We start from the raw sequence: 27,940 nt of genomic DNA on the forward strand, positions 1-27,940 counted from the left end.
GTTTGCAAAAAAAAGAATAATTATATAACGTAATCTTTGGATTAAGAAAAATAACCTCTTTTGATATTAAAAGCATTACGAGTCATGTGTGCTTTAGGTACTTATGGATTATTTGACAAAGCTCCATTGGCTAGGCCATGTATGTCTTTATACAAATAAAACTGGGAAAAAATTAGGAAAAAAAAAAAAAGAAAAGAAATGCAGAATTCAAGCCTGCCTCAGACCTACCCTTCAGAATTGGCATTTTAACACTGGTGCTCAAGTGACTCACATACATATTAAAATATGAGAAACACTCCTTGGACAGCCAAATGTACCCAGCTTTAAGGAAAGAGGGCTCATTTCCCCTTGCATTTAACTTGCCTCTATTAGCTGATGCCAGGTAAGATGAACTCATAGAGCTTCAGAAGGGACTGCAGCAATATGAAGTGTGGATGTGGGGAGAGGGAGATTACAAAATAATCTCCTGCCTCTCATCCCCAGGCCACGCAGGTCCTATGAGACTCTTTTGCAAAGATCCCGTGGACTGCTGCCATCAGAGAAACCTAGCACCTTGGTTCTAGAGCCCCTTTGCCAACCTTCCCAAACTTTCCCCATCAGAATGTCTGGGGGTAGGAGCCAAGACCCGCATATTAGCAAGCTCTCCTTGGTGATACCCACATAGGCTGAAATTTAAGAACAATTCTCCCTCTGCCCTTCAATTGCTATTGGATGATTAGTACAATGTCCCTCCGTCAGGAGCAAAAGTGGATTGCTAGCATTTCTGGACCCAAGGTGAGGAGACAGCTGTTGAAGTTAAGACAAGCCTACCTCTGTGTCCCTTGGTCTTTTATACCTCCTGCCTAGGGGAGTGCCCAAATTGTTCATTAAAGAGGTGCAGCTGCCATGCAGCTTGAGGACAAGCCTGTGGTTCCAAGTGTTGCCAGCGTCTCTGAGGCACAAGCCTCAAGCAGTCCTGACCCTTGGGTACCCCAAACTCCACCACAGTGACTCCAGCAGCTGGAGCTGAGATACCTTTGCACACACTTCATCATCCTTTTGCAGATTTAAAAAAAATGGAAATGGTGGGTCATGGTGGTGACCTTCAGGGTGCGGGAGGCGGGGAGGCTGGCAATGACATCTTCACCCAGCCTGAATAAATTTTCTTTCTTATTAACCACAGGGGAACTAAAAGGAAATATGGACATTTTCCATAGCTGGGCTAGTATCTCACTATTTCACCAGTCGGATACATTAGTATGTGAGAATCTTTCTGGACTAGAGCATGACTTTGATACAATGTTTACAAGTCCTCATACCACATCTTAAAAAAAGTTGTGTCTCTGTGCTTGGGTGTGGATTTGGGTAACTTGGGAATATTTTATCACTTCTGGGTAAAACTGCCCATTGTCTGCGGTTTGGAGGTGACTTATTGATCAGGGAACTACGTCCATTGAAGTTGTCACTGTAATTGCTTGCAGAATTAGAAGTCACATGGAAGAATTCCTTAGTCAAGAAGCACATAACCTAACATGAAACAGCTTGGGCTGGGTGTGGTGCAGCACTCTGAGTCCAAAGGGAAGCTCGGCAGGGAGCGCAGACATCACGCCTACGCAAGTGGGATGCAGGAGCCCTGGGTTATAATTCCAACCAGGCGAGTGACCTGGGAGTCCCAAACTAGTTGGGAAATCCCAGCTATAACCCCATCTTATGTTAAAAGGGTGCATATGTTCCTCTCCAAGGCCTCCTATGTGTCTAAGACCCCAGATACGAACAAGTTTTCCAATTCTAGTTGGTAATTCTAACATTGAGTTGAGCCGGAGGGGAAACAGCATGTTTCCATGAGAAACATGGAAAAGAAATTCAGGCAGGGCCGAAAGCTACATTCTTGTAGAGCAAGCATTTAACCTTCTCTCTGATCTGAAACACACACAGCCAGGAGAAACACTTCTGGAAGTTATTTCTAGGAGCAGATGGTAAATGGGAGGGGGGGGCCGTGGGTAGCCTGTGGTGCCTCCCAAGTTCTCCTTCAGCCCACCCACACCCAGTTACCATTTGCAAGCTGTTGAACTGGGACCAGAAAGCATCACTGAAGAAACTCAAGAGGAGAAAGATACATGTGCTTCACTGGAGAGGGTGAGAAGTGTATGGCTGAGTGGGAAAAAAAAAGTCACAGCTCACAGTATCATTGATTAATTGAGTGATTTTAGTCAAGTGAATATTGATACATGGCTGAAAAAGCATGAAAATAAAATGAACACGTACGGGAATTACTATTAACATAAGCGATAACATCAAAACATCTGGTAAAATGCAGTTAAAAAAACAACACAAATGAAATGGAATGTAAAACATTTTCACAGTATTCAAAGCTTTTGTAGAGACTTAGGCTCTAAAAGAGGAGTACTACAGGAAGAAACTAGAGGAAACAGGAATTTCATCCACGTCCTGTGTATCTGCTGGTGACAGGTCAGAACGGCCAGTATGTTATTCCCTGCAGGCTGCCTAGGGTGCTCCCCTGAAACAGATCGCCTGAGCCTCCTGCAGCTATGAAGTTACGACACAGCAACCGGCTACTCAGAGTCTGATGAGAAAAACAGATTTTAGGTTTGGGAAATGGGATTGCTGTAATTCACACATCCAAATGCAAACTGGAGCTCTGATTGAATTCTGCCCTGGGGAGAACTTGGTGCTAACCCACAGGCACCAAGAACCAAGTGTTACAGAGGATATTTTAAAAATAAAATGGTTTTGGAATCCTCACCCTCCATGCTATCTTCTAAGATAACTACAAATATTCTTCAAAGATTTAACTGAGTTCTGCCAAGGACCTCCCAGGACTCCATCCAGAACGATTATTGTAAAGCTTTACAAATCCCACCTTGGCCCTAGTGATAATTAGCAAATCACATGCAGACCTCCTCTCTCGGAAACCAATGACCGGGCCAATCAGTCTGCACATTGGTTGTGTTAGATACTTTGTGGAGAAAAACAAAGGTTCATGAGAGTGCAGCTCTGAGCCTACAGATAGCCTCCCTTTTGGTTCTGAAATTGCTGAGGTGATAGAGACAAAGCTGCTATGGGTCTAAAACCTTCAATAAAGTGACTAACGACACTCAAGGTCCTGGGACTCTGAGGTGGTGGTAAAACCTGCAGCTGCAATTCACATTTCCCATTCATTTTGAGCTATTTCTGAAGCTGTTGCTTCCTACCTGAGAATTCCCATTTAGAGAGCTGCACAGCACAGTCACCTGCTCTTCTGTATTCTGTGGTAACTGCTAATGTTCCAGGTAAACCCCTCCACTAAGGACTCTGCCGCAGAGAGAGGGCCTGGTTGCATGAGGCACTTTGTCAAAATGAGCAGATACATATGAGCACTGAACTCTTGAGTGAATCAAACAGAACTAAGACCCATATCCATGCACTCAGGAACTTGCTCTGAATTTCAGTTTGACAACAGAAAAGTAGAATATTTCTAATTAGCTAATATATATATACACATTGTTTAATCATCCAAAATTTCAGGCAAATCACTTAAGGTCCCCAACACTTTACAACGAAAGGTCAGAGAGAACCCCACAAAAAAAGGTGTTAAAAGAATAGGATCACTAAGTGTGACAGGTTAATTATATCAGGATAACTCTCAGGTAGGTAACTAGGCGGGCATGCTGATTTTCATACTGGAATCTTCAAGAGTTAACAGAATCTACTATCCTTTCCTCTGGGTCAGGCTAGGGCCGCAGGGGGCCACTTTACAGCCTCACTGCAGCATCCTCACTGGGTATAAGCATCGGCCCAGAGGGACAATCATAAAAGTCCTCAAAGTATTGCAGAGAATTGAGAATCCGGCTTTGGGGGAAGAAATTAATATGCATATTTTAGAACTACTTCCTGTACATTGGACAAGAGAGGTAAGTTGTCTAAGTGAACTGGCTTATATACATCACTGATTAAACATAAGGGCTTTGAGAAATATCTCAGGGCACTTGTGAAAAACTGCAGAGATGTTTTGCTTTTGAAACCCTCTCATTGGATGGGGACACCCCACCCATGTCAACTTTCTGTCTGCAGAAATGAAAAATATATATGTAAAAAGTGCAGGGGGACAGACAGGCAGACTGTTCTGAATTTCTTTGATCTATAGGCAACCAAGTTCAAAGGAACTGTTTCTTTACAGGAAAGAAAAGAACGGAAAGCTCTGTGAGTTTTGCTAGGGGGTGTTAGGTTCTAGGGCAACCAAGGACTCTTCAGGAAGGAGAGCCACACGGCTACACTACCAGGGAAATCCACCTCCCTTGGCAAATGCCTGGGGCGAGCTGCTCCTCTGGGAAGCAGCCTCGGACGGATCAGGAGACCTTGTTCTAGCACACCTTCTAAATGCTCAATGTAGACTGTTTTAAACCCTTGAAAAATAAGTGTGTGTTTTTCATTGTTCTTTTAAAAATGCGAAAAGGAAAAAACATGAGATTAGAATCCTAAGCTCTTCACCCAATTTCACAATTCACCCTGACTAGCAATTTGCTGGACTGTTCTAAAAATTTTTTTCATTTGTTTCTTTTTTAACTATGTGTTTTGAAAACTACAGCCTTCTCAGCCCAAAAATCGTCATCTCTCTCAGGCTCACCGTGGTTTCCTTTTTCTGACACGAAGGCAGGTACAGGCTGCCCCTCCACATGTCTTGGGGATAAGATCATACCCTGGGCTCATAGGAACCGAAACTTTGGGGCATCTGAGACTGGCTGATTCAGATCCAAAGACAATCACACGGAAAGACTGTGGGCAAAGCCGGAGATGTCTCTCCCCTGGTCCCTTTGCTGTCACTATTACATAATGGACTTGCACTTTTCCTCCCTGCACTTACCACTTTCTGGGCTTGACTTTAATTGTAAGTGTGGTATGGGTCTGTTTCCATTTAAAGCAGACAGAAAGAAACTACTCTGGACCTGAAAGCAACGTGACTTGCCAATTATTAGAATTTTCTAGTTGAAAGGCATAGATCAGCCAGTAGATCCACACCAACAAGTTGCAAAATGCAGTTTTTGCTGCTGGCTCTCACTTTCTGCCCAATCCCCCTTTTTGTATTTTAGTGACTACATCGCTGGTGGAAATGGTTTGTCACCTCCTCCTGTGCAGTGGCTGCTGCTCCATACTGTGGATCTTAAAAACCTTCCTAAGCTAAATGACTCTTGCCTTACCTGGCCATGGCTACCCTGGGGTTTGGAGCGTGGCTATGGAGGGAAGGGAGCGGGAATGCTGCAAGAACAAGCCGACTGGATTACAATGTCCACTACCGACAGGCGCAGTGCGTGTGTGTGGCCCACAGGATTCCCAGGGCACTGTCCCCCTGCCCCCACCCCACCCGAGGCTCCCTCCCCGCCCCGCCCCCGTGAGAATCACTTAAACACGGACTGAAAGGTGGGGCACTCGTGGTTTTTCATTTTCTTCATGAAGTTTTTGAACTCTTTGTTTTTCTTGTCCCACTTGTGGATGGCTGTCAGCAAGTACTGGCTCTTCACCTTGCGGCCCATGATGAGGAAGTGGTGGCTGAGGTTGTCCAGCTGGTGGCAGGGACAGTCGGCCCCATTCTTCAGGTACAGCACGAGCTTCTTCAGGTCCTTCTTCTTGATGGGCCCCAACTTCAGAGGCTTCTTCTTCTTGGGGACAATCTTCTTGTCACCATTTTCTTTTTTCACTTCTTTTATTTTCATCCTCAGTGCTAGAGATGGAGAGGACAGAAGAAAAGAGGGGAAGAGAAAGCATTTAGAACACAGCTTTTCTTTTTTTGATCCTCCAAGTGATTGCATTTTATCATTTAATTTTATTTTTTGCTTATACTTTCTTCTTTCAAATATATATATATTTAATTTTAGATTCAGGGGCACATGCGCAGAGTTGGTTTCATGGGGATATTGCATGATGCTGAGGTTTGGGCTTCTAATAATCCCATCACCCAAGCAGCAATTACAGTGTCAGTCATCCTCCCTCACGTCTTTTGGACTATCCAGTGTTTACTGTAGAACAAAGCTTTTCATCTAGAACAATAACCCAAGTGTACAGCTGAGGTGGAGGAGAAAATGAAAGGCAAGTAACAAGTCAAGAAACCGGCAGTTTTATCCATAAAAACCAAGGTCTGTAATCCCAGCACTTTGGGAGGCCAAAGCGGGTGTATCACCAGAGGTCAGGAGTTCAAGACCAGCCTGGCCAGCATGGTGAAACCCTATCTCTACTAAACATACAAAAATTAGCCAGGCACGGTGGCAGGTGTCCATAATCCCAGCTACTAAGGAGGCTGAAGCAGTTGAATTGTTTGAACCCCGGGGGGGCGGAGGTTGCAGTGAGCCAAGATTGCGCCACCGCTCTCCAGCCTGAGGGACAAAGCAAGACTCCATCTCAAAAATAAAAATAAAAATAAAGGTCTCAGTTACCCATTCTGCCACCGCCTCCGCCCCGTATTCTGTGATATCCAGTGGTATCTCTCTGTAATGGCCATCGGTACCAGGAGATCCTCAAATAAATTTCAAAACTAAATCACATTGCTCTTTTTAAAAATACAGTGACTCAGAATATCATGCACTGCTTTAAGAGAAAAAAGGGTCCTATAACCCAATTTAATCCACACGATCTGATGCTATTGATCTCAGCATTCAAAAACAAAAAACCCTGAGTGTTTTTGCTTTTTATTGTTGTCTTTGTGGAGGCAGGGTCTCACTCTATTGCCCAGGCTGGAGTGCAGTGTCTCGATCTCAGCTCACTGCAGCCCCAAATTCCCGGGCTCAAGCAATTCTTCCACCTCAGCCTCCCAAGTAGCTGAGATTACAGGCATGCACCATCATGTCTGGCTGATTTTTTTTTTTTTTTTTTGAGATGGGTCTCACTATGTTGCCCAGAACTTCTGGACTCAAGAAATCCTCCCTCCTCAGCCTCCCAAAGTGTTGGGATTACAGGTATGAGCCACCATGCCTGACCATGAGGGTTTCTTTTTGTTTGGTTTTGTTTTAAAGAGCAAGTTACTGGTTTAGTATTTTAACATTGAAAGACCTATAATTCCTTGAAAATTGAGTCCTATAAAATGACAGGCAGAACTATGTGTGTGCACTCAGCAAGGGAAAGTTAAAGATTGCTTCAAATGGTCATGCTTCCTGCATTAAACATCAACGTCCAACCACAGCATGGGAGAAATCAGTTTCTACTACTGGGTCTCTATGGCGGTAAGATAGCAGGTACTGCTAGTATCAGTCAATCGCTAATCAACCACTAATCCCCACTGACAGGCAGTACTGATCTTCTGCCAACTGAGAAGACCTACACAAAATCCAAATCTACTTTGACCTCCTGGCAGATTAGAGCAAGTCCTGGTGAAGTCCTAATTGATAAATCCAGGTGATGAGCTCTCTTCAAATCCAATATGGTACCAGGGCTGCTTCTGTTCTCAACTCCCAGGAGGATGGGAAACCGGTCCATTCACCAGCTCTGCTTTCTCTTTTCTCTGTCCCAATGGACACTGAATTAACAGTGTTAACCTGTGAGCTACATCCTGTAGCAATGGCTCCACAGGGGCTACTGATGAAGATAAATGAGCGTGGACGCGCTCTATAAACAAAGCAGCGAACACACAGTGTCGCTGGTACAATCAACTCCCCTTTAAGACTGGCCAACCCCAGATATTCCCAAAGGAGTTGGAAATCACTTTCTAGGTGCCAGTCACCAGGTAATTTGCATATCCTCTGAATTCTTTTTAATAGAAAATTACCAAGGCCCCTCTTTTTAATGACGCAAGGCTTCCACCCACACACCCTGTGGAAAGTCTTGAACCTGAACTAAATCACAATGGCTAACAATTACGAAAACATGTGACCTGCCAGAACACATGCTAAGTATTTTCCGTGCATTTCCTCAAGTTAATTCTAACAACTCCAGGAGGAAGGCATAATTATTTTCCCGTCTAATAGATAAGAAAACTGAGGCATAGCGGGTTAAGTTGACTTGCCTAAAGTCACTAATCCTAAGTTGAAACCCATGTCTAAATGTGCACTTTTAATCTGGATGTTGTCCATGCTGACTCTATGGTTCCAAAATTCTTTAGAATGAACGGCAAACTTAGAGTACTGATTAAATGGACCAAGAAGATCATGGAGAGGAGTTCAGACCCTCTTCCCAGTTTCACCTACATTTCAAAATGACTTCACTTATGAAATGGCAAAAGAGTACCTCCTGGCTGAAAAAGACTTCTCTGGCAAAGGAGAAACTGCATTTGTGAAAGCTTTATTATTTAATATTTTAATTTATTTTATTCATTAGAGATGGGAGAAATCAATACACACTCCAGCTGACAAGGCAGGTGCCCTCTTTTCTGCAGAGAATTGAGCCATCATAATACAGTACCCACCATGTGCTGGGCTCTGAAGATGAGAATAGGATATGTCTATCTATGACTCCTTGTTTAATACTCCCAGCAACCACGTTAAGAAGGCATCAATAGTACTTCATTATAATCAAGGAGAAGGACTCAGGTTAAGTAAAACAGCATGAGGCCAGAGTTTGTAAGAGACAGAATCAGGATCAGAAGCCACACCTAACCCCAAAACCACTCTCTCCTGCCATACATACCACAACCCGGTTAGAAATGATATTGCTTCAGTGGAAACTATTTCACTCTTCTGATCGTGTTGCTTTCAATCACACTTCAAATCAAAAATTAATGTTCCTTTGCCATGACCGTGTAAAGGAATGTAGTTTATACAGGTGGGGGAGCAGCAAGGGAGGAGAAATCAGAGTATGGGAATGTGTTACACATTAGACTTTACTTCTTGTCTTGCCACTTGGCCCCTTTCTTTTTTGAGGTGGGGAGAGCAGGGAAGAAGGCACATATGGCCAGAAATTACTAACATCTTTCCATCTTTCAAGGGTTTGTTTTAGGGGTGCAGATTACCAACAATGTTGAAAAGATCATGAGCCGTCCCGGGTGGATTTTTCTTCGTGAGTGTGTGTGCAGACTCCCACCATGCTGCATCCCACGGCTGCTGGGGCGAGGGCAGGTGCTGGCCCAGGAGCAGCCCGGAACTGATCACCACCACCCCATCCCAGGGCCCCAGTGATGTTGCCCATGGGCTGAATTTGCAATGTACATGGTGGTGGTGGTGGACAAACAGAAGCCCAGAAGGTAGCAGCTGGGGCAACCACTGGATACAGTCCCAGGTCCTGGGTTCTTCTTTGAGTCTCAGTTCTCTGTCTGTAAAGTGCAGGGCACCATACGACTGCAGGCTTGGTGGATCAACCATCCGAGGAGCCCCTGCTGGGTACTTCCAGGAAACGGCAAGGCTTATCTCCAGCACTATCCCCACCCTGTGCTCCCTCCATGCTTCCCTCATTGCGCACCCTGCTGTGCCTGGAGGATAGGGCTAACACTAAACTACCACCTTGGGCCCTGGATCTCAGCTTCCTGTAACAGCTAGACCCTGATCTAAAACCAAACAACAAAATTTAAAAATGATGTGTTTTTTTTTCTTAAGCAACAATTTCAACATCCTCCAAGGGTAAGACATGACTCCCACCTAGGCATCGGTGCCAGCAAGAATTCAGAGACCCAGAAACTTTGAAAACTCAAAATTTGAGGCTGCAACAAGGGCCTGTCTGGGTCTTTCTCGGGAAATCTTAAAATAATCCATTACATTTGAGTAGGCGATTATGCTTTCATTCCACCTGCAGTCACCCAAACCATTTTTGCTCACAACTCATACTTCCTTGGTAGGCTCCCCGAAGAAGCCTGGCCCTATTTGGGAAGCTGAAATGAGAATAAGGAAGTCATCACACACCATCCCAAACCCTCACATTCTTCAAAGCCATCTCTTCCTCCTGACTCCCTGCTTCTACGAATGGTGCCTCCAACCCTCCCAAGCCTGAGACATCCTACCCATGACTTTGAACGTAAGGCAACCATTGGCCCAAAGCCAGTCATTTCATAACCAGTCCTGTGGAATGGCTGTAGGAATCCAGGAAGGGTCTGTGGGGAAAGGTGGCATGGGGTTGCATTAGGAATCAACCTATAACTCATCTGAGTGCAGATGATAGTAGCAATGAAGGGTAAAGTACAGAGAGAAAGAGGGACACCAGGGAGCACCTTCGTCGGGTGAAAGGAAGAAGAGTTACTGTAAATGCCATGAGAGGCCCCGCTGGGAAACCAGGCAGCCCAGTGTCATGAAAACCACAGGGTCCATTTAAATGGAGGAAACACCCGTCAACCCTAAGGGCCGAAGAGCTTAAGAATGAGTCTGAAACTAGACCACTTAACTGGATGATTAGGGGGCCATGGCAGCCCACAGGAGGCCAGGATCCAGAGTGGTGAGGGCAAATTCCAGAGAGCAAAAATCCAACGGGAAGGGAAAACGGAAGGGAAAAGAAGACAGAAGCCATCCCACCAAGCTTCCGGACTGAGTGTGAAGGAGCATTCCCAGGCACACTAGGATTAGACTGAGCACATGCAATCGTTCCCACTCTTCTTGAACTCAGTTTAAAATTATAGTCAAAAAAACAAGTTACAAACACATGCAAGAAAGTGGTAAAGGAAACATGATCGTATCAACAACGTTTTGTATGATAGAAAGTAAATGGATGGTAGAATCTAGCTTAAAAGGGAGAAGAAAAGCTAAATGCAGACAGGGATGCCAGTAAAGTACAGAGAAAAGAAGAAAAAGAGGGACAGACAGGGACACCTGTCTGTTTCAGTAAGAAACAAGCCCATCAGCAGAGCAGGTCACACAAATGCTCCTGAACTGGGGCCCCCAGACACTCCTGAACTCCATCACAGAGGCTGTCAATGTTGGGATTGGCAGCAAGTTCACATAGGGACACTCAGACCCACTCCCCTGGGCCTTGAGTCCAGGTGGCTGCCCTCACCAACTCCAGCAATAGCCACAGGCTTCATTCCATACAGAAGGCCTGTAGTCCCTGCTACTCGGGAGGCTGAGGTAGGAGAATCGCTTGAACCCAGGAGGCAGAGGTTGCAGTGAGCTGAGATTGCACCACTGCACTTCAGCCTGGGTGACAAAGCAAGACTCCATCTCAGAAAAAAAAAAAAAAAAAAAAAAAGGAAAGGAAAAACAAAGAAGGCCTGAACCTGCAGACAGCCTGCGGCTGGGGTATACTAGACACAGAAGAGGACAGGACAGGGTGCTGCTGTGTGAACACCAAAGGGTTACATGAACGTCTGCATATTGAAGAATGAGACACTCGCGTCTTAGAACACTACATTTATATGTCTGTGTCAGAAGATTGGGTGGTTTTTCTCTAAAGAAATTATTAGGCTGTTGCAAAAGTAGTCGCGGTCTTTGCCATTACTTTCAGTTGCAAAAACCATAGTTACTTCTGCATCAACCTAAGAGTAGTTCAAAAGAAAAGACCTATGGGCCCTCCGCAAAATTCTCCAGTGAGGCCCAACAAATCACAGGCCCTACATGTACACAAAGAGCTTCCAACTTCGTGTCTCACTGTTAAATTCAAATGGACAGTCAAGGACTGGCAGGTATTTAAGGAAAGCCTCCAAATGTGAATGGCAAAGACCGAACATTCAAAACAGAAAAGGAAGAAAAGGAATTCAGAGATAACAGAGACAATGCAGGGAGTATTAAAAAAAAAAAATTTCGCTTTTTGCCTTGTTGCACTCCTAAAAGCAAGATGGGTCACCAGTGGCTCTCCTGGAGTCACCCAAAAAAATTAGGCCAGGGTTCTCGCTCTTGTCATTACGGCCTCAACATGTGCTGCCAGTGTTTCCATCAGTATGCAGAGGAGGTAGGCTTCATTAAGTTACACTAAGTGAGCTTCTTTGAATGGATTATCCAGCACATCCACCAAATGAAAGAAACCATGGTAGCTCTCTGTACATAAAATAAAATTTAAAAAAAAAAAAACTTTAAAAATTGATAATATGGCCAGGCATGGTGGCCCACACCTGTAATCTCAGCACTTAGGGAGGCTGAGGCAAGCAGATCACTTGAACCCAAGAGTTAGAGACCAGCCTGGGCAACATAGTGAGACCCCATCTCTACCAAAAAAAAAAAAAAAAAAAATTAGCCAGGTATGGTGGTGCATGCCTGTAGTCCCAGCTACTTAGGAAGCCGAGGTGAGAAGATCACCTGAGTCTGGGGAGATTGAGGCTGCAGTGAGCTATAATTGCACCCCTGCACTCCAGCCTAGGTGAGAGAGTGAGACCCTCCCTCAAAAAAATTGTTTTAAATGATAATAAATTAGATAAGACTTTTGTATTCCTAAAACAAGAACAGAAAGCTATTAAAAGGAATGTTCAGAGACTAGGAAAGATTACTTGGAAATTTAAAATATAAGAAGAAATGTATAATTCAAGATAAGTAAAAAGATGTAAAAGAAAGAAAATAAATATGCAGTACACTACATGGCTCAGCTGCAAATAATATTTACACAATTCTAATAAATTAAACATTCAATATTAACCAAAAGTGTGATATAACTATATTGGAAAGATAGTATAAAAGAGATAAATCTTTAACTTCAATAACAGAAAATCAATAAATAATGGTTTTAAGATAAGGTTGAAGAGGCCAGGCATAGTGGCTCACGCCTATAATCCCAGCACTTTGGGAGGCCAAGGCAGGTCGATCACTTGGAGCCAAGAGTTCAAGACCAGGCCAGCCCAGCCAACATGGCAAAACCCCATCTCTACTGAAAATACAAAAATTAGCCTGTGTAGTGGCATGTGCCTAAAATTCCTGCTAATTGGGAGGCTGAGGTAGGAGAATCACTTGAACTCAGGAGGCAGACGTTGCAGTGAGCTGAGATCACACCACTGCACTCCAGGCTAGGTCACAGAGCCCAACTGTCTAAAAAACTTTTTTTCAAGAATATTTTTAAAACTTTTTTTAAAAGATAAAGTTGAAGAAATTTCCTGAAAAGATGAACAAAATGACAAAGAAATGGGAAATAGAAGAAAGAAAAAGACAGAGAATCAATCCAAGAGTTTCAACATCTGAGAAAAGGGTATTATATAGCAAGAGAGAACCAAGAAAACAAATGGGAGAAAATACCAAAGAAATAATGCAAGAAAACTTTCCAGAATTCATTTCCTCAGGTTAAACAACACCCAGCTCAAAGAATCATGACATTTAGAAATATGAAGGACAAAAAGAACTCTTAAAATCTTCAAGAGAAAAGAGTAGACATCTAACACAAAGGATCAGTATCCCAGTTGCACTGGATTTATCAATGCATACACTAGAAGCTGGAGGATAATGAATCAATGCCTTTAAAATTGCCAAAGTTTATACTGGGGCAAGCTATCAATCAGCATGCGAGAGTAGAATAAAAACATCTTTAGGCATTAAAAGGTTTTAAAACATCATCTTCCATGTGTCTTTTCTTAGGAAATTACTCAATGATGTGCTCTACAAAAATGCAGAATTTTTTAATTTATAAAATATATTATTAACCAGGCACAGTGGCTCACACCTGTAATCCTAGCACTTTGGGAGGCCAAGGCAGGCAGATTGCCTGAGTTCAAGAGTTCGAGACCAGCCTGGGCAACATGGCAAAACTCTGTCTTTACTAAAAATACAAAAACTTAGCCAGGCATGGTGGTGCGCACCTGTAAGCCCATCTACTCGGGAGGCTGAGGCAGGAGAATTGCTTAAACTAGGGAGGCAGAGGCTGCAGTGAGCTGAGATCATGCCACTCCAGCCTAGGCAACAGAGTAAGACTCTGTCTCAAAAGAAAAAAAAAAGGCATTATTAATGTTACTTTTGATTGAAAAGTAATAATTGTATACACTTATGGGTTACAATGTGATGTTTTGTATATGAGAAGGAATGATTAAATCAAGCTAATTAGCATGTCCATCATCTCACTTACCTATTTTTAAAAATGCAGAATTAAACAAGACACAGGATTCAGGAAACCAAAGGTCTAACCTAAGAAAGGAAAAGGAAGGCTTAGGATGGTTTTTCCAGAACAACTGTGTGGCAGGCTGTGATGTGCTTGGATTGAGGGATGCTGAGAAGGCTGGAGACGTGTGTGTGTCTCAGAGGGTGTTTCAGATGAGACTGACACGTGAGTCAGTGGGCTGGGAGAGTAAGATTCAGATCTCAATGTGGGCTGGCACTACCCAATCAGCTGTGAGGGCAATCAGAATAAAGAAGGGAGAAGAAGATGGGTATTCAGCTTGTGGAGTTTCCGCTCTCCCTCCCTTCCCAATAATGGCTGTTTCTCTCCTCCTGCCCTTGCACATCAGACTCCATGTTTTTCGGCTCTGGGACTTTGGAGCTTGCACCAGTGGCCTCCTGGGGGCTCTCAGGCTTTCAGCCTCAGACTGGGGGCTGCATTGTTCTGAGGCTTCTCTGGTTCTCCAGCTTGCATACAGCCTATCGTGAGACTCTTCCGATCCTGTGAACCAATGCCCCTAATTAACTCCCTCCCATTTCCTGTTGATTCTGTTTCTCTGAAGAATCCTGTCTAACAAACAGGCATAAAGCTCCATCAGCCCAGACCAACAGCAGGAAAGAGAACTCAGGCCAATTTCCTGATGCATATCTGCCAGAAAGCTTTTACGATGTAAAAGAAAGGAAATAAATATGCAGTACACTACACGGCTCAGCTGCAAATAATATTTATATAATTATAATAAATTAAACACTGAATATTAACCAAAAATGTGATATAACTATACTGGAAAGACAGTGTAAGAGAGATAAATCTTTAACTTCAATAACAGAAAATCAATAAAGAATGTTTAAATATTAAAAATAAGAAATCAAATTATAAACATGTTATTTATTTGCTCCAGTTTGCTGAATATGAAGAAATCACTAAAATCCTTGAAAATTATTACTTCTAGGTCATAGGAACTAGAGGTGGGAAGGGAACTGCAGCTTTTGTTAAAAACCTTTGGTTCCAATTTAACTTTTTAAACTATATTTATTTTGAATCAAAAGTTTTAAATTTAAAAAACTTACTGTCTAATAAAGAATGTCAGTATATACAAAATGTAAATGAACCACAAAATGTCAGATCATGAAGGAAATACAGAGATTTTACATCTCCAGACCCTTCACCCTCCATTCAGCTGGAGCAACTTGGCTATAGTTAGGACTTCTTAAGGGTTTTGAGTAAGAATTCTGCTTTCTCAACCAGCTTTTTGTTTCCTTTTTTTTTTTTCTTTTTTGAGAAGGAGGAGGGAGGCAGTCCACTGATTTAGTCAATCCCCATCATTTTTCACATAACAAAATCAAGTGGGTTAGAATGCGAATTATTTACTTAGAACTGGAAGATACATTAAATCTGGTTCAACCGATGCTCAAAAGTGAAGTCATTTGTCAGTATTTGCCTGGAACCTGCTCCCTGCCTCTCTGCCCAGAGCTTTGTGTCTTACACGGCAGTTCCTCCAGTAGGAAAGCAAGAGGGGATGAATGGGGGCCTAGCCATCTGGGACGACGGGGCAAGCAGTTGGATCAATTTTTTCCAAAAGGTGCTGATAATAAAAAATCACCCAGAGGCAGATACCAGACCACACATTCTGATTCCTAAGAGACTTGCTTTTTCCCTAAATTGCTTTCTCTTTCAGAAGGGCCTAAAGTTTCCAAAGAGACAGATGACCTGAGAAGTAGAGGGCAAGCTAGTCACAGTGAGACTGGCAAACTCTTTTTTTTTTTTTTTTTAGACAGAGTTTTGCTCTTTCGCCCAGGCTGGAGTGTGGTGGCGGAATTTCGGCTCACTGCAACCTCTGTCTCCTGGGTTCAAGCAATTCTCCTGCCTCAGCCTCCCGAGGAACTGGGACGACAGGTGCACACTGCCATGCCCGGCTAATTTTTGTATTTTTAGTAGAGATGGGGTTTCACCATGTTAGCTAGGATGGTCTTGATCTCCTGACCTCGTGATCCAAGACGCAAACTCCTTAAGAGACAGGATCTCGCTCTGTCGCCTAGGCTGGAGTGCGGTGGCGCCATCACAGCTCACTGCCGCCTTGATCTTCTGGGCTCAAGTGATCTTTCAACATCAGCCTCCTAAGTAGCTGTGACTACAAACATCCAGCACCACACCCGGCTAATTTTTTAATTTTTGTGTAAAAACAGGTTCTTGCCATCTTTCCCAGGGTGATCTCGAACTCCTGAGCTCAAATGATCCTCCCACCTCAGCCTCTCAAAGTGCTCTCAAAGATATGAGCCACCATACCATTCTGTAAACTCTACAAAGTGGCTTAGCCCAGCTTGGTTGATTGGGAAGGGCCCATAGACAGGCACCCCAGTGCACCAGTCCCGTGGGACTGCTCCACCCCTGCTACCCCACAGAGCCTCCAGGTGGAAAAGTCTGTTCATATACCAAAGCCTCACTAAACTGTGAAGACAGAGCACCGGTTTCTGCCTCCCAGCCCCAGATCACACATGTCTTGGGTAAGTAACCCTGAGGCCTGAGGCAGAAAGCACCCTCCCCAAGTCCGATTGTGCAAATGAGATTCAGTAACAGCGTTTGGCTGAAAGCAACCACAACCTCCTTCCAACACTCAGCAGAGGTCTGGGCACCATGGCGAGCTGGCTTTGCGGCGCTAGGGCCCAGATAAGTCCTACTGACAATGGCCTTGCAATGGCAGCTTAACAGACCCTTCTGTTCCCAGCAGGAGCCGATGTCTGGCATCATTAATTCGTTTAGCAGAGAAAGGGGCTTGTGCTTTGTCACAATAACTCAGCGTCTTTCCCCTGACCACAAGCCACATGCTGCATACTTAGATGCATTTGCTGACTACAAGACATACGTTACACACAAGAAAAGAAAAAAACTAAACTAAAAGAACAAGATCCAAAGCAGATTTCTTTTTCTCTCATCTCCAACAAACAAACAAACAAACAAAAAATAGCAGATGTGGAAAATGCTCCTGAGTGGCTCATTTGGGACAAATTATTTAATTGAAGTTGCCCTGTTTTCTGGACTCCAGACACCTTGGGGAGATGGCCAGGCAGGAGAGTAGAGATTGCAACTTTGCAGAGCCCTTTCCCCAATACTCACATATGAACACACACACGCAAGCTCGTGTACAGATGGGCACACACACGCCGGCATCATCAATGCATACACACCAGCAGAATCAGTGTCAGTCATCCAGAATCCTGCTGCTGACTGCTTGATTTCCTGGATTGTGTTAAATCCCCACTGAGTTCAGCTAATGGTGCAAAATGAAAACCCCATTCTGAGAGCAAAATGTTGCCTGATGTGGTTTCATCTGGGAAGCCACGCATCTTGGGGAGCAAGGGCTTGGGCCTCAGAGTGGATCAGAGAAGAACTGGGGCCCCTCCCCTTCCCAGTGTGCACCTTAGCCTCTTCCACCCCCAGCCGCCCCCACCCCCCCCACCACCGCCACCACCCTGCACTGGAGGGAGAGAGAAAAGAATAGGAGAATCACTTAAATAAAGTCCATCACTAGGATTGATAGAATCTTGGCTCTGAGTCCAGGCAAACCTGCCAAGGCAAACAGCTTTTCCTACCATGGGGTCACTGGTTTTTCATTCCTCTCCAATCTACCCCCTGGTGTTTGCCCAAACTGCAAGTTGAAATGTGGGATGGTCTCCTGGGAGGGAAAAGATAGGGAGTGGGCTTCAGAAAAGCCACAAACTATCCCTCGCTCTGAGAGATGCTGGAGTGAGCATTATCAGAATCACCTGGAGGATTGTTAAAAATGCAGACCGCTGGGCTCCACCCCTGGAGCTCCTGAGTCAGCAGCCATGAGATGGGGCTCAGGAATCTGCATTGCTTTTTATTTTTAGAGACCAAGTCTCACTCTATCGCCCAGGTCAGAGTACAGTGGTGCGATCACAGCTCACTGCAGCCTTGAGCTCCAGGGCTCAAGAGATCCTCCTGAGTAACTGGGACTATAGGCATGAGCCACCACACCACCTAATTTAAAAAAAAAAAAAAAAAAAAAAAAAAAAAAAAACTTTAGTTTTGTACAGATGGTGTCTCACTATGTTTCCAAGGCTGGTCTCAAACTTCTGGCCTCAAGAGATCCTCCCACCTTGACCTCTCAAAGTGCTGGAATTACAGGCATGAGCCACTGTGCCTGGCCAGGAATGTGCATTTCTAACAAGTCCCCAAGTGATGTTAATGCTGCTGGTCTGGGGATCACACTTGAGAACCACTGGTTTAAAGAGTCTGAGGGTTGGGACAGGGTGGGTTGTTTGGTTTGTCACTTTGGTTATTCACAGTGGTACATTTTAAGGACTCTTTCTTGGATGATATCTAAATATCCTAGAGGCCCAGGACAGCCCCCCAAACCCACTGGAGTTCAGGTGGAAGCCAGCAAAATTGGCACAGGCCTGTCCAAGACACAGCGGAGCTAGGGCAAGGTGGTCAGCACTACTTACAGAATTGCTGAGGTCTATTTCAGAGCTGTGGGTGCTTGCAAAGTCAAGAAAACAAGAGCTTGGATAGCAAGAAGCAGGACATTTAGAAGAAAGGACCCCAAGTGGAGAGTCAGCAGACCCCAGCTGACCAACCCCACCACCCACGTTTTAGTGGATTAGACTCCACCATTAACCTTTAGCATAAACTTGGGTAAAATCATTTTTCTTCTCTGGCTCCCAGCGTAGCCATTTGCAAAATGAATATGTTCATTCATTGAGATGGACCCATTCATCTCAGTCTCCCTGCCTGCAATGGCGAGCTACAGCTGCATCTTCCTATTTCCTTTCCCTGTCTTTGAAATCCAGTAGAGAATCCCAGACCACACAATGGGAACATCCCACATCTCGGATGGCAACAATGCCCAAGCCGCTCCACCCCCAGAGGCCTTGCTTGTATGTGCCCGAGGCCAGCCCTGCAGGGCAGATAGCAGCACAAGAGCACCATCTTGGTCACAAAGTTGTCTAAACTCAAAGACAGCTCCCGAAAAACACCTGACACACTCCACACAAAATAATCAGCAGGTCTTCGTGCCATCCTATGTGACAGATGGGGAGCAGAGGCCTAGGGGGCTGCTGACCCCTTCACTGAGAGACCCCTGACAAAGTTAGTCCAATGCCTCTGCAAAATGGCAGCAGGTGCACCTCACTCTTCTCCCTTTATCATGTTCTTGGTTTGTTCCCTCTGAAGGAAGGGGGTGCAGGTCACCTGTGCTTCAGGCTAAGCTACAGACCATCTTCTCCCTGATGCCTCCCCAGCCCAGTCTAGCCTTGGCCTTCCTGGGTCTCCTTGCCTCAACATTGATGCAGCAGAGCTCTGCAGGAGAACGACCCAGGAGTGTTCCCACCTCTCCTCCTCCCCTCTGCGACCTCATGTAGGACATGGCCCACAACTCATCCACTCTCTGTTCAATGACTAGTGCAATGCCCGATGCATCAGGCGGCTCAGCTAAACACTCATGGGGCACACAAATGAACAGAGAAATGGAAAGAGCCCAGCCACTGCCTGGATGTTCACAGACTCACTCGTGAGACTGGAACTCTCTGCACAGACCTCCACTTCAGCACTAACAACAACAGCAAGAGCCAGTGGTCACTGAGTGCTCGCCCAGGCCGGGGTCTGATCTATGCACCTATCAGTAGATGCACTCCAGGACACCTCTAACAGCCTAGAAGGCAGATACTCCAATAATGACATCCAGTTTCTAGATGAAGACACCGGGACAGAAAGGTTCAAGTCCCACAACTAGTCCATGGCAGAGCTGGACTTTGATCCCAGAAGCCTGGCTCACAACATATAAATACTATCAGAGGCAAAATGAACCACATATGCAGAACAGGAGGCCTCTGTCTTGGGGGTCCCCTTTCTACTGGGGATAGCTGCTTTTCAGGCCTAGGGGCAGAGAAGGGTCTCACTGGCCCCTTTTCCCTCCAAGAGCTTTCTACGCATAAAGGGATTTAGAGAGGGAAACATCCCTCTGATCCATCATAGACAGCTCCAAAATACAAAGCTAAGAAAGCACAAAAAATGCCTATGTCCAAAATCCTTCATCCTCGCCATCACACGATTCTCTCCAAAGCAAAAATAGAGGCCTCGTCTCTCTGGACCTGAGAGTGTCACAATCACAGTTCAAGCTTCTTGCTTATTCCCATTTCTGACCCCACCTATTTATCCAACTTTCTATACCTGAATAGTCTCTTTCTTCTTTTCAGCTTTCTAGGCTTTATGTCAACAGCAGGAAGGCTTGAAGACAGAGGCACCCTGGTGGCCTGCTCCGACTCCAGCCCTGGGTGGGCATGAGGTCCAGTCTGAGCCTGGGCCCAAGTCGCACACCTTCCCCAGCATAAGATGGGCAGCACCCGGCTTCCCTCCCAACCCCGGGGGGGTGCAGGGGGAGGGCTGACAGAGCTCATACAGTTTTCCTTTGTGGGGTGGAGGGTCGGGGGGCAGTGCAGCAAAGCCCTGCCAGAGGCACACAATCATCCAGTGAGATGGCAACATACACCAAACAGGATGCAGAGGAACGCTGGCCTCTCAAAGCTGAAAAGTGTCTTGGCCTGAGACAGGTCTGGCTGAAGCCAAGAATCTAAAAAGTTAAGAGGAATCGGCACCCAGTCCTATCTCAAAGCCGGCCTTACCTCTGTTTTCTAGACTTTGCACTCCCTGCCCTACTCCGCTGGCATGCATTCAGGGCAGCCAGGTGGCATCGACCTCAAGCTGAATGCCCTGACTCCTGCTTCCAGGTCCCCGAACCCTCCCTGGGTCTTTCCTTCCTCTCAACCCATCCGGAGCCTACACACAAGTCACAAGGCAGAGGTTCTGAGAGCTGAAGGGAGCAAGCGGCAATAAAATCCCCTAAGACCCCGACTCTGCACGACCTTTCTGCTTCTTCAGGAAGCCATTTCTTGAGAAGAAACAAATGAAAAGCTTTCCCATGGCGGCAGGGGCTGCTGACCCACGGGGCCAAATTAGCACCCACAGAGGGACAAACAGCCCCAGCCCTAGAGGAGACCACAGAAGGCTACTAGATGGGCCAAGACTCGGGGCACACAGAGACAGAGCTTTGCAGGAACGAGCGCTCAGCCCGCAATCTGGAACACCTTCCCCAACTCCCAGATGCGCCCCTAGCATGCAGAAGGCAAGTGCTTTCTAAGTATCTCTACCAAGTGGCTCCACAACGGACAGATTCTTTTAATGTTCCAAGCACTCTCCAGGGACCATGCTTCTCTTCCTACTGAAGACAGTCAACATCCAGGTTTGGGGGCCAAGGCTGAGTCCCATGGGACAGGCCCATGAGCTCCCAGCAGGCATGACCACCTCTAATGTATACAGCTCCCTCTCCTCTATTTCCTTTTCCTGCCTCTCTTGCCGCCTGCCAAATGCTCCTACCTCATTTGTGGCCTTCCACCCCGTGCAGGGAGGGAGTGGGAGTCCTCTCTACTGCACCTTCTCCCCAAAGCCTCCAGCGTGCATCAGGGCTGCTATCACAGCCCACCTCACCAGCCTTCACCAGCAAGCTTTGCCCTGTTACGCAGCTGGACACATCCAGTGGGCCGGGCAGGCCCTTCAAGGATTTGCCAGTGGAGTGGGAGTGCAGTGCCCCTCACTCCCTCAGCGTTGGGGGATTGATGTTGCAGCCACAGACAGGGGAAAATAAAAGACAAATGTCAGCTTGCACACACCCATAGCTAGAGGCAAAGTCCCTTCAGAGCACAGAAGGGTTCAGCTCACGGCTGCCATCCAAAGAGTTCAGACACATTGAGGATGCGGAGGCAGCTAGTCAGTCCTCAGGAGCTATCCAAGCACCGTTGTGGCTCCTGTCTCTTGTGGATGGATGTGTCTAAAGGGGCATAATATAAACAACAGTCACAGGGTCAATCCGTCATTGACTGAGGGCTCACTGTGAAGCCATCCCTCGCATACCGCACACACCCTGGCTGAGCACGATCAGTAACCTGAGGAGCTGCATGCTGTGTGCAGGGGAAACCCCCACAGCCTACGGGGTGATGAATTTCATATACATGGCCAACTGGGAAAGGCACAGTCTCAAAATCTAGGATCCCCTTCCAACCTTGCTGACCGCTCTCTGGTGTTCTCACCTACCCTGACCATGATTTGCCCAGAGCACCTCTGGAAGATGCGTATGTCGTGCCTCATGGTCAACAAATAAACAGCTTTCAAAGGGTCCTCATTTGTATGTAGAGCTTGAAATTAGCTGCTAAGACAATTCGCAAGACTGCTGGAGACCTTCAGAGCACTCAGGGCCAGGGACGCAAGAGGTGGCCCCTCCATTCCTCTCATCACCCTATAGGACTGGGTTGCTAAGGGCCTTTTGGGTAGCTGGTTGGTTGCCTCCCACATCTGCCTCTCACTGTCCCTGGTTTGCCTGCATGGCAAAGGGACTCTCACCCAAAGTGTTCAGATGTGTGCACCTTGTAACTCTGTGTTTTGTAATGTTAAAAATTAGGTTTTGGCCATGCAGGGTGACTCAGGCCTATAATCCCAACACTCTGGGAGGCCAAGGTAGGGGGATGGCTTGAGCCCAGGAGTTTGAGACCAGCCTGGGCAACATAGCAAGACTCAGTCTCTACATTTTTTTTTAACTAGTCGGGTTTGGTCGTGTGGGTCTGTAGTCCCAGCTACTCAGAAGGCTGAGGTGGGAGGACTGCTTGAGCCCAGGAGGTCAGGCTATGATTGTGCCACTGCACTCCAATCTGGGAGGGAGAGCAAGACCCTGCCTCCAAAAACACAAAAGAAAAAAAATGCTTGTTTGGAAATCTGAAATAGAAATAAATTAATAAATTTTAAAATAAAATAAAAATAAACTCAAGCATGGGAAAGCATTTTGAACATGGCAACATGTTCCTCTTACTTTTAATTCTGCATTATTTGGACATTTTTTATTTTATACAATGTGAATACATTGCCTTTTTGAAACTAAATATTCAAAAATAAATTATATACACAAATATATGTACAGAGTTATATACATGTTTATCTATACTTTATTCATCCCTTCATTTATTATTTTCCTAGCTTTCTGTCCAATTTTAAAGTACTGCCAGGCCGGGCGCGGTGGCTCAAGCCTGTAATCCCAGCACTTTGGGAGGCCGAGACGGGCGGATCACGAGGTCAGGAGATCGAGACCATGCTGGCTAACACGGTGAAACCCCGTCTCTACTAAAAAATACAAAAAATTAGCCGGGCGAGGTGGCGGGCGCCTGTGGTCCCAGCTACTTGGGAGGCTGAGGCGGGAGAATGGCGTGAACCCAGGAGGCGGAGCTTGCAGTGAGCTGAGATCCGGCCACTGCACTCCAGCCTGGGCGACAGAGCGAGACTCCGTCTCAAAAAAATAAAATAAAATAAAAAAAAATAAAGTACTGCCCTGCTTGCAGGAAAAGCCAGAGACATGCAAATAAAGTTTTTTTACACTGATCGGGCCAAAATAACTCCAGCTTTAGAAATTTTGATTCATTTCCCTATGTTCTTTCAAGAAGCTCTCTGTGGCGATCTACAATCTCATTCTTCTTCATTCCACTCCAAAAGAATGAAGATTCCAACGTATCTCACAGATAAGAGCACTGCTGAATTTAGATTCTTGCTTTTATTACATGACCTTGGACGACATGACTCTCCATCCTGTTCCTTCCTTTCTTTCTAGATGTAGATTTCAATATCTTTCTTTATTAAGTTTCAAGTCAGTCATGTCTTTGTTTTTCTATCCCTTTGCTACAGTAAAAAGTACTTTTCCCTGACAAGTGTCAGAATTAGACCACCAGGTAGGTGTCACATCTATCTCCTCCTCCGAGTCCCCTTCAGAGTGTGTGTGCCTCCCATAGAATGGGAGTAGGGTGATCTTTAGGCCTTGTCCCGTGAATAGGTCACGGTCTCTGCATTAGACAGACCTGGTGGCCAGGTAAGAAACCCCATAAGACCATCTAGACAGAAAACGTGCAGACCCCCGATTGCTGTTTCAGCCATGCTCAAGATTTACTTAAAGACAATCCAATGAAGTGATCAGAAGATCAGGCCAAAGTCAGTAGCTAAACTTGTAAAAATCATTCAGATCAACGCTATTTTTACAGAAACTAAAAGAAAAAAACTTAAACTCCTCCAACTTTCTTTTCTTTTCTTTTCTTTTTTTCTGAGACAGAGTTTCACTCTGTCACCCAGGCTGGAGTGCAGTCGCACAAAATCGGCTCACTGTAACCTCTGCCTCCCAGGTTCAAGTGATTCTCCTGCCTCAGCCTCCCGAGAGTAGCTGGGATTACAGGCACCCACCACCACATCTGCCTAATTTTTGTATTTTTAGTAGAGACAGGGTTTCGCCATGTTGGTCAGGCTGGTCTCTAACTCCTGACCTCAGGTGATCCACCCGCCTCAGCCTCCCAAAGTGCTGGGATTACAGGTGTGAGCCACCATGCCTGGCCAGACTCCTCCAATTTTCTTGTATCTATTGATGAGTTGAGCTAATACAAAGAGTTCATTAGAGCTTGTTCCTTTGCTCAGCCTGACTGTTCCATCCAACCTACTGCTGTACACAAGGTGTCCTAGCTGGGTCAGGGGACCCTCTGGGGGACTGCCTACAGCCCCACCAGCATTACCTGTTTGCCATGGCAAACTTAAAGACTGTCAGCAAGTAGGATCCAAACCTAGGCAGGCACATCTAGAGTGGCTGACCAGAGCCTCATCACTGAGTGAGGATGGGAAGCTAGATAATCCAAGAATAGTAAGAAAGAATCTGGTTCATTAGCCCAGACTCAAATAGAAGAGGAGGAGGAGAACGGCAGCTCCAGGTGCAGCACAGTGGCTATTATGGAAACCAGCCACAACTGTGGGAAGAAAGTGCTGGGTAAACACACTGAAGAGCTCTTTCACTAGAGGCTGGGATACACCAGGGCCCAGAGAACATTGCCGGAGGGCCCCTCCCACAGCGAACCCCACTCATGCACTGGGCACAGTGCTCTGGCGGCACTGTGATGGCTGAAAGCGCCACAGGGACCCTCAGGCTGGCAATGGAGCTACCACTCAGGAGATGCTGGGCTGCAAATAGCCAGGGACCTCCAGCATGGCTGACAGCAGCCAGGACAGCCGCTCAGGGCAGCAGCAAATGAAGTGACTGCACCTGCAGGGACTGCACCTGCTCACTCCACAGAGCCCAGCCTGCAGGACCACACCTGCTCACTCTACAGAGCCCAGGGAGGGTGGCATAGGGGGAGGGGTCTCCCTTGCCTCCTCTGAAGAGCACTCTGGGGTGAGGCAGAGGCAAAGACTCTGGGAGCAGCTAGAAAGTGCAGGCAAGTGCAGGCTGGCAGGCTGACATGGCCTGCCATCATGCGTACCCCCCGGCTGTGAGGCCAGGGCCAATGCTCCAGTCCAGGCAGAAAGTACAGATTCAGTGTCTCATTGAGTTCACTCTGCCCTTCTTCCCTGAGGTCAGACACTCACTCTTCCCTATGTCCCACAGATGCACCCCAAGAGTAAGTGTAGGCCAAGCCAGCCTGACATTTAGTCCCCTCTGCTTCCAACCTGGTGGCCTATGCTGCCTGGTTTTCCACAATGGAGTTCCAGGTGAGATTTCCTCTGAAGACAAATTGTGCTTTGTGGCACATGAGTGTTTAAGGAACACGAACTTCACATATAACTGCACAGAATATTAAAGCACAATGGGATTTAAGAGGCTATCTAACCAAAGTCTCATTTTACCGATCAGAAAACTAAGGCCCAGAGAGAAAAAGAGGCCCCCAGCCCCTCAGCCATCACCATCTGAGCTTGCACCAGAACCAGGACTCCCAACTCCTTAGAGCCACTGCTGTCCCCTGCCCCTCGTTCCCCACACACTATTCCCTTCAGGCACACATTTCCGGAAGGGTGACGTCCCAGCCCCTCAGGTTCCAGCCCCACAGGCTCAATCAGCCTCCCTCCTTTCTTCCACAAATGCAAGCAAGTCGCTCCCCACTTCCCTGCCAGAACAAAATGCCAAAAACTAGAGAACTAAGCCCCACTATAGGCTGAAGAAGTGCAGCCCCAGCTTACTATCAGATAAGTCATTTCCTGACAGAAATGCAGCTGCAGTGAGGCAGGAAAGCCGGGAGCCAGGGACCCTGAGGTCAGCCCGCCTGGCCGCACTCATCCCAGGACCATAGTCAGATACAACAGCCGGGCTGTGGCCCAGCCCTCCAGCCCTTCCAACTCAGGAAGCACTGAACCCCTGCGAGTGCCAGGGAGTGCCCCTGCCCTGCCTCCTCTGAAGAGCATTCTGGGGTGAGGCAGGGACCTAGGACAGGCAGGCGTGCTCAGTTAGCTCAAGCAGAATGGAGGCTCCACCGGATGGGATGGCCAGGTCCAGGCTGGGGTCAAGAATGCCAATGATCCCTCCCAGCCGCCTTGGAAGTGGCCACCCTTTGGTGTTCTGTGTGGAGTTTTGGGGTGTGAGTCCCCAGGAACTCTCAGGCTGAGGGCTCCAGAGGAGGCACAGGCAACGTTTCCACTCCAACTCAGGGTCCTCATTCTATGGAACCAGGCAGGGGGAGGGCGTGGGTGGGTAAGTTAGAAGCGCAGAGTTTCCAGCTGGCCCAGACCTGATTCCTGGCACCACCCCACTCCCAAAGAGCATCGGGAATGGGGGGACAGGGATGGGGACGATGAACCCAAGAGAGAGAAACGCTCTGTGTTCCTCCCTGGGCTTGCCTGTTCCCGACTTCGAGTAATCATCCAAAACAAGGAAACCTGCCAGGAGATACATTAAGTCTGTAAGCGAAGAAGGCTCCAGGCAAAGAGCTGTCAGTCACAGGGAAAACCCAACACAATACATGGATTCTACTCCTGTTCCGAGGCAGGGGCGGTTCCCACTCAACCTTCCCACTGCCTCCCCCGCTGCACACACACGCGGACACAACTGTGAAGGCAAAAAGGATTTGTTTTCCAAAGTCACCAGGAAAATCGACACCAAAGGAGGCAGAGGGAGTATGGGGCCGGTGGCTCCTCCTTGGATGAAAGAAGCAGGGGCAGGGGGAGGGGGTTCAGCCCCGGGCCTGGACTTCATTCCACGTTCACGGGGCCTCCTTGCTGGCAACTGGAGGTCCGTTCCCAAAGAGTCACGGCCACTAGAATGCTCCAGGCCATCTGGCCTTCCTCTCCAAGACACGCAACGTGGAATGACTCCAGGATTCCGTCTTTACATACCCTGGCGTCATCCCTTTCTTCACTGAAGAGTGGGTCCACACACGAGATCGGGGGCAGCTAGGAACTAATTTCAAGGGTGGGATTCGTACACTGCTGGTGACCTAAAGAGATGGGGTCCCTAGTTGGCTCCTCCACCCTCCTCAGGAAGATCATCTTACACTCCACCAGAAGAAAGGTTCACCCACCAACACAGCCAACTTCTGGGGAGAAGTCACGAGCCAGAAAGCACACAGTGAGTGCCCTAAGCGTGGCATCTGAAGGGCTGAAAGAGTCCTGTGGGTCATGCCTCTGGCTTCCTGTCCAATGCAGGCCTCCAGGTATCGCAGCTAAAAGGCCGCCAGGTCTCCGAATAACTTCCACAGTGGGACCCTACCTCGGAACAAGGCAGTCCGCCCCTCTACGGAACAAAGTTTCATTTCCTCAAGCCCAGTTCTGCCGGTGCCACACAGGAGTGTTCCCTTTGCTGGACGGCACAGCCTTGGCCCTCACATCTGTTTTCCTCCTGACACCTGCAGTCCTAAGAGGTGGACATCCTGAAACACATGGGCTTGTCCATTTGAAGGGGGAATATGGGGAAGAGAATGGCCAGGCCCCAAGAAAGTGGGAAATGTCTAGGAATGACAGGCGTGCCAGCTCGTTTTCTCTCAGCTCACAGTTCCTCTTACACAAAATCTCTGCCATCGGCCGCCATGGCCGAAGCGATGCTGAGTGCTCATTCTAAATGCTGGCATCAGCTCAGAGGAACAGCATGGAGGGTGGGTTAGAGCACCAGGTTACGTGCCACTGCAGGCTGGTGGCCCCGATGCATCCATCCCACCTGTACCAGGGCCTGCTGTGGGCTCCGTTCCCTCTTTGGGGGTGAGCCTGACTC

At 46.9% G+C, this 27,940-nt stretch overlaps 1 protein-coding gene across 2 annotated transcripts in view; it reads right to left on the reverse strand.

The window, feature by feature from the left end:
- Window positions 1–2,164: 2,164 nt before the first annotated feature.
- The window catches only part of SFRP1 (secreted frizzled related protein 1), a 47,390-nt gene continuing 21,614 nt past the window's right edge, over window positions 2,165–27,940 (reverse strand). The window contains exon 3 of one of the 2 annotated variants that reach the window (XM_003902682.4): window positions 2,165–5,695. In XM_003902682.4, coding sequence (XP_003902731.1) covers window positions 5,373–5,695 — 323 coding nt within the window. In that variant the 3' untranslated portion in view covers window positions 2,165–5,372. Of the gene's footprint in view, window positions 5,696–13,890; window positions 13,911–27,940 lie in introns of those variants that run through there. The other variant, XM_031669499.1, reaches the window with a different exon arrangement.

This window comes from Papio anubis, chromosome 8, assembly GCF_008728515.1.
Source record: "Papio anubis isolate 15944 chromosome 8, Panubis1.0, whole genome shotgun sequence".
NCBI lineage: Eukaryota > Metazoa > Chordata > Mammalia > Primates > Cercopithecidae > Papio > Papio anubis.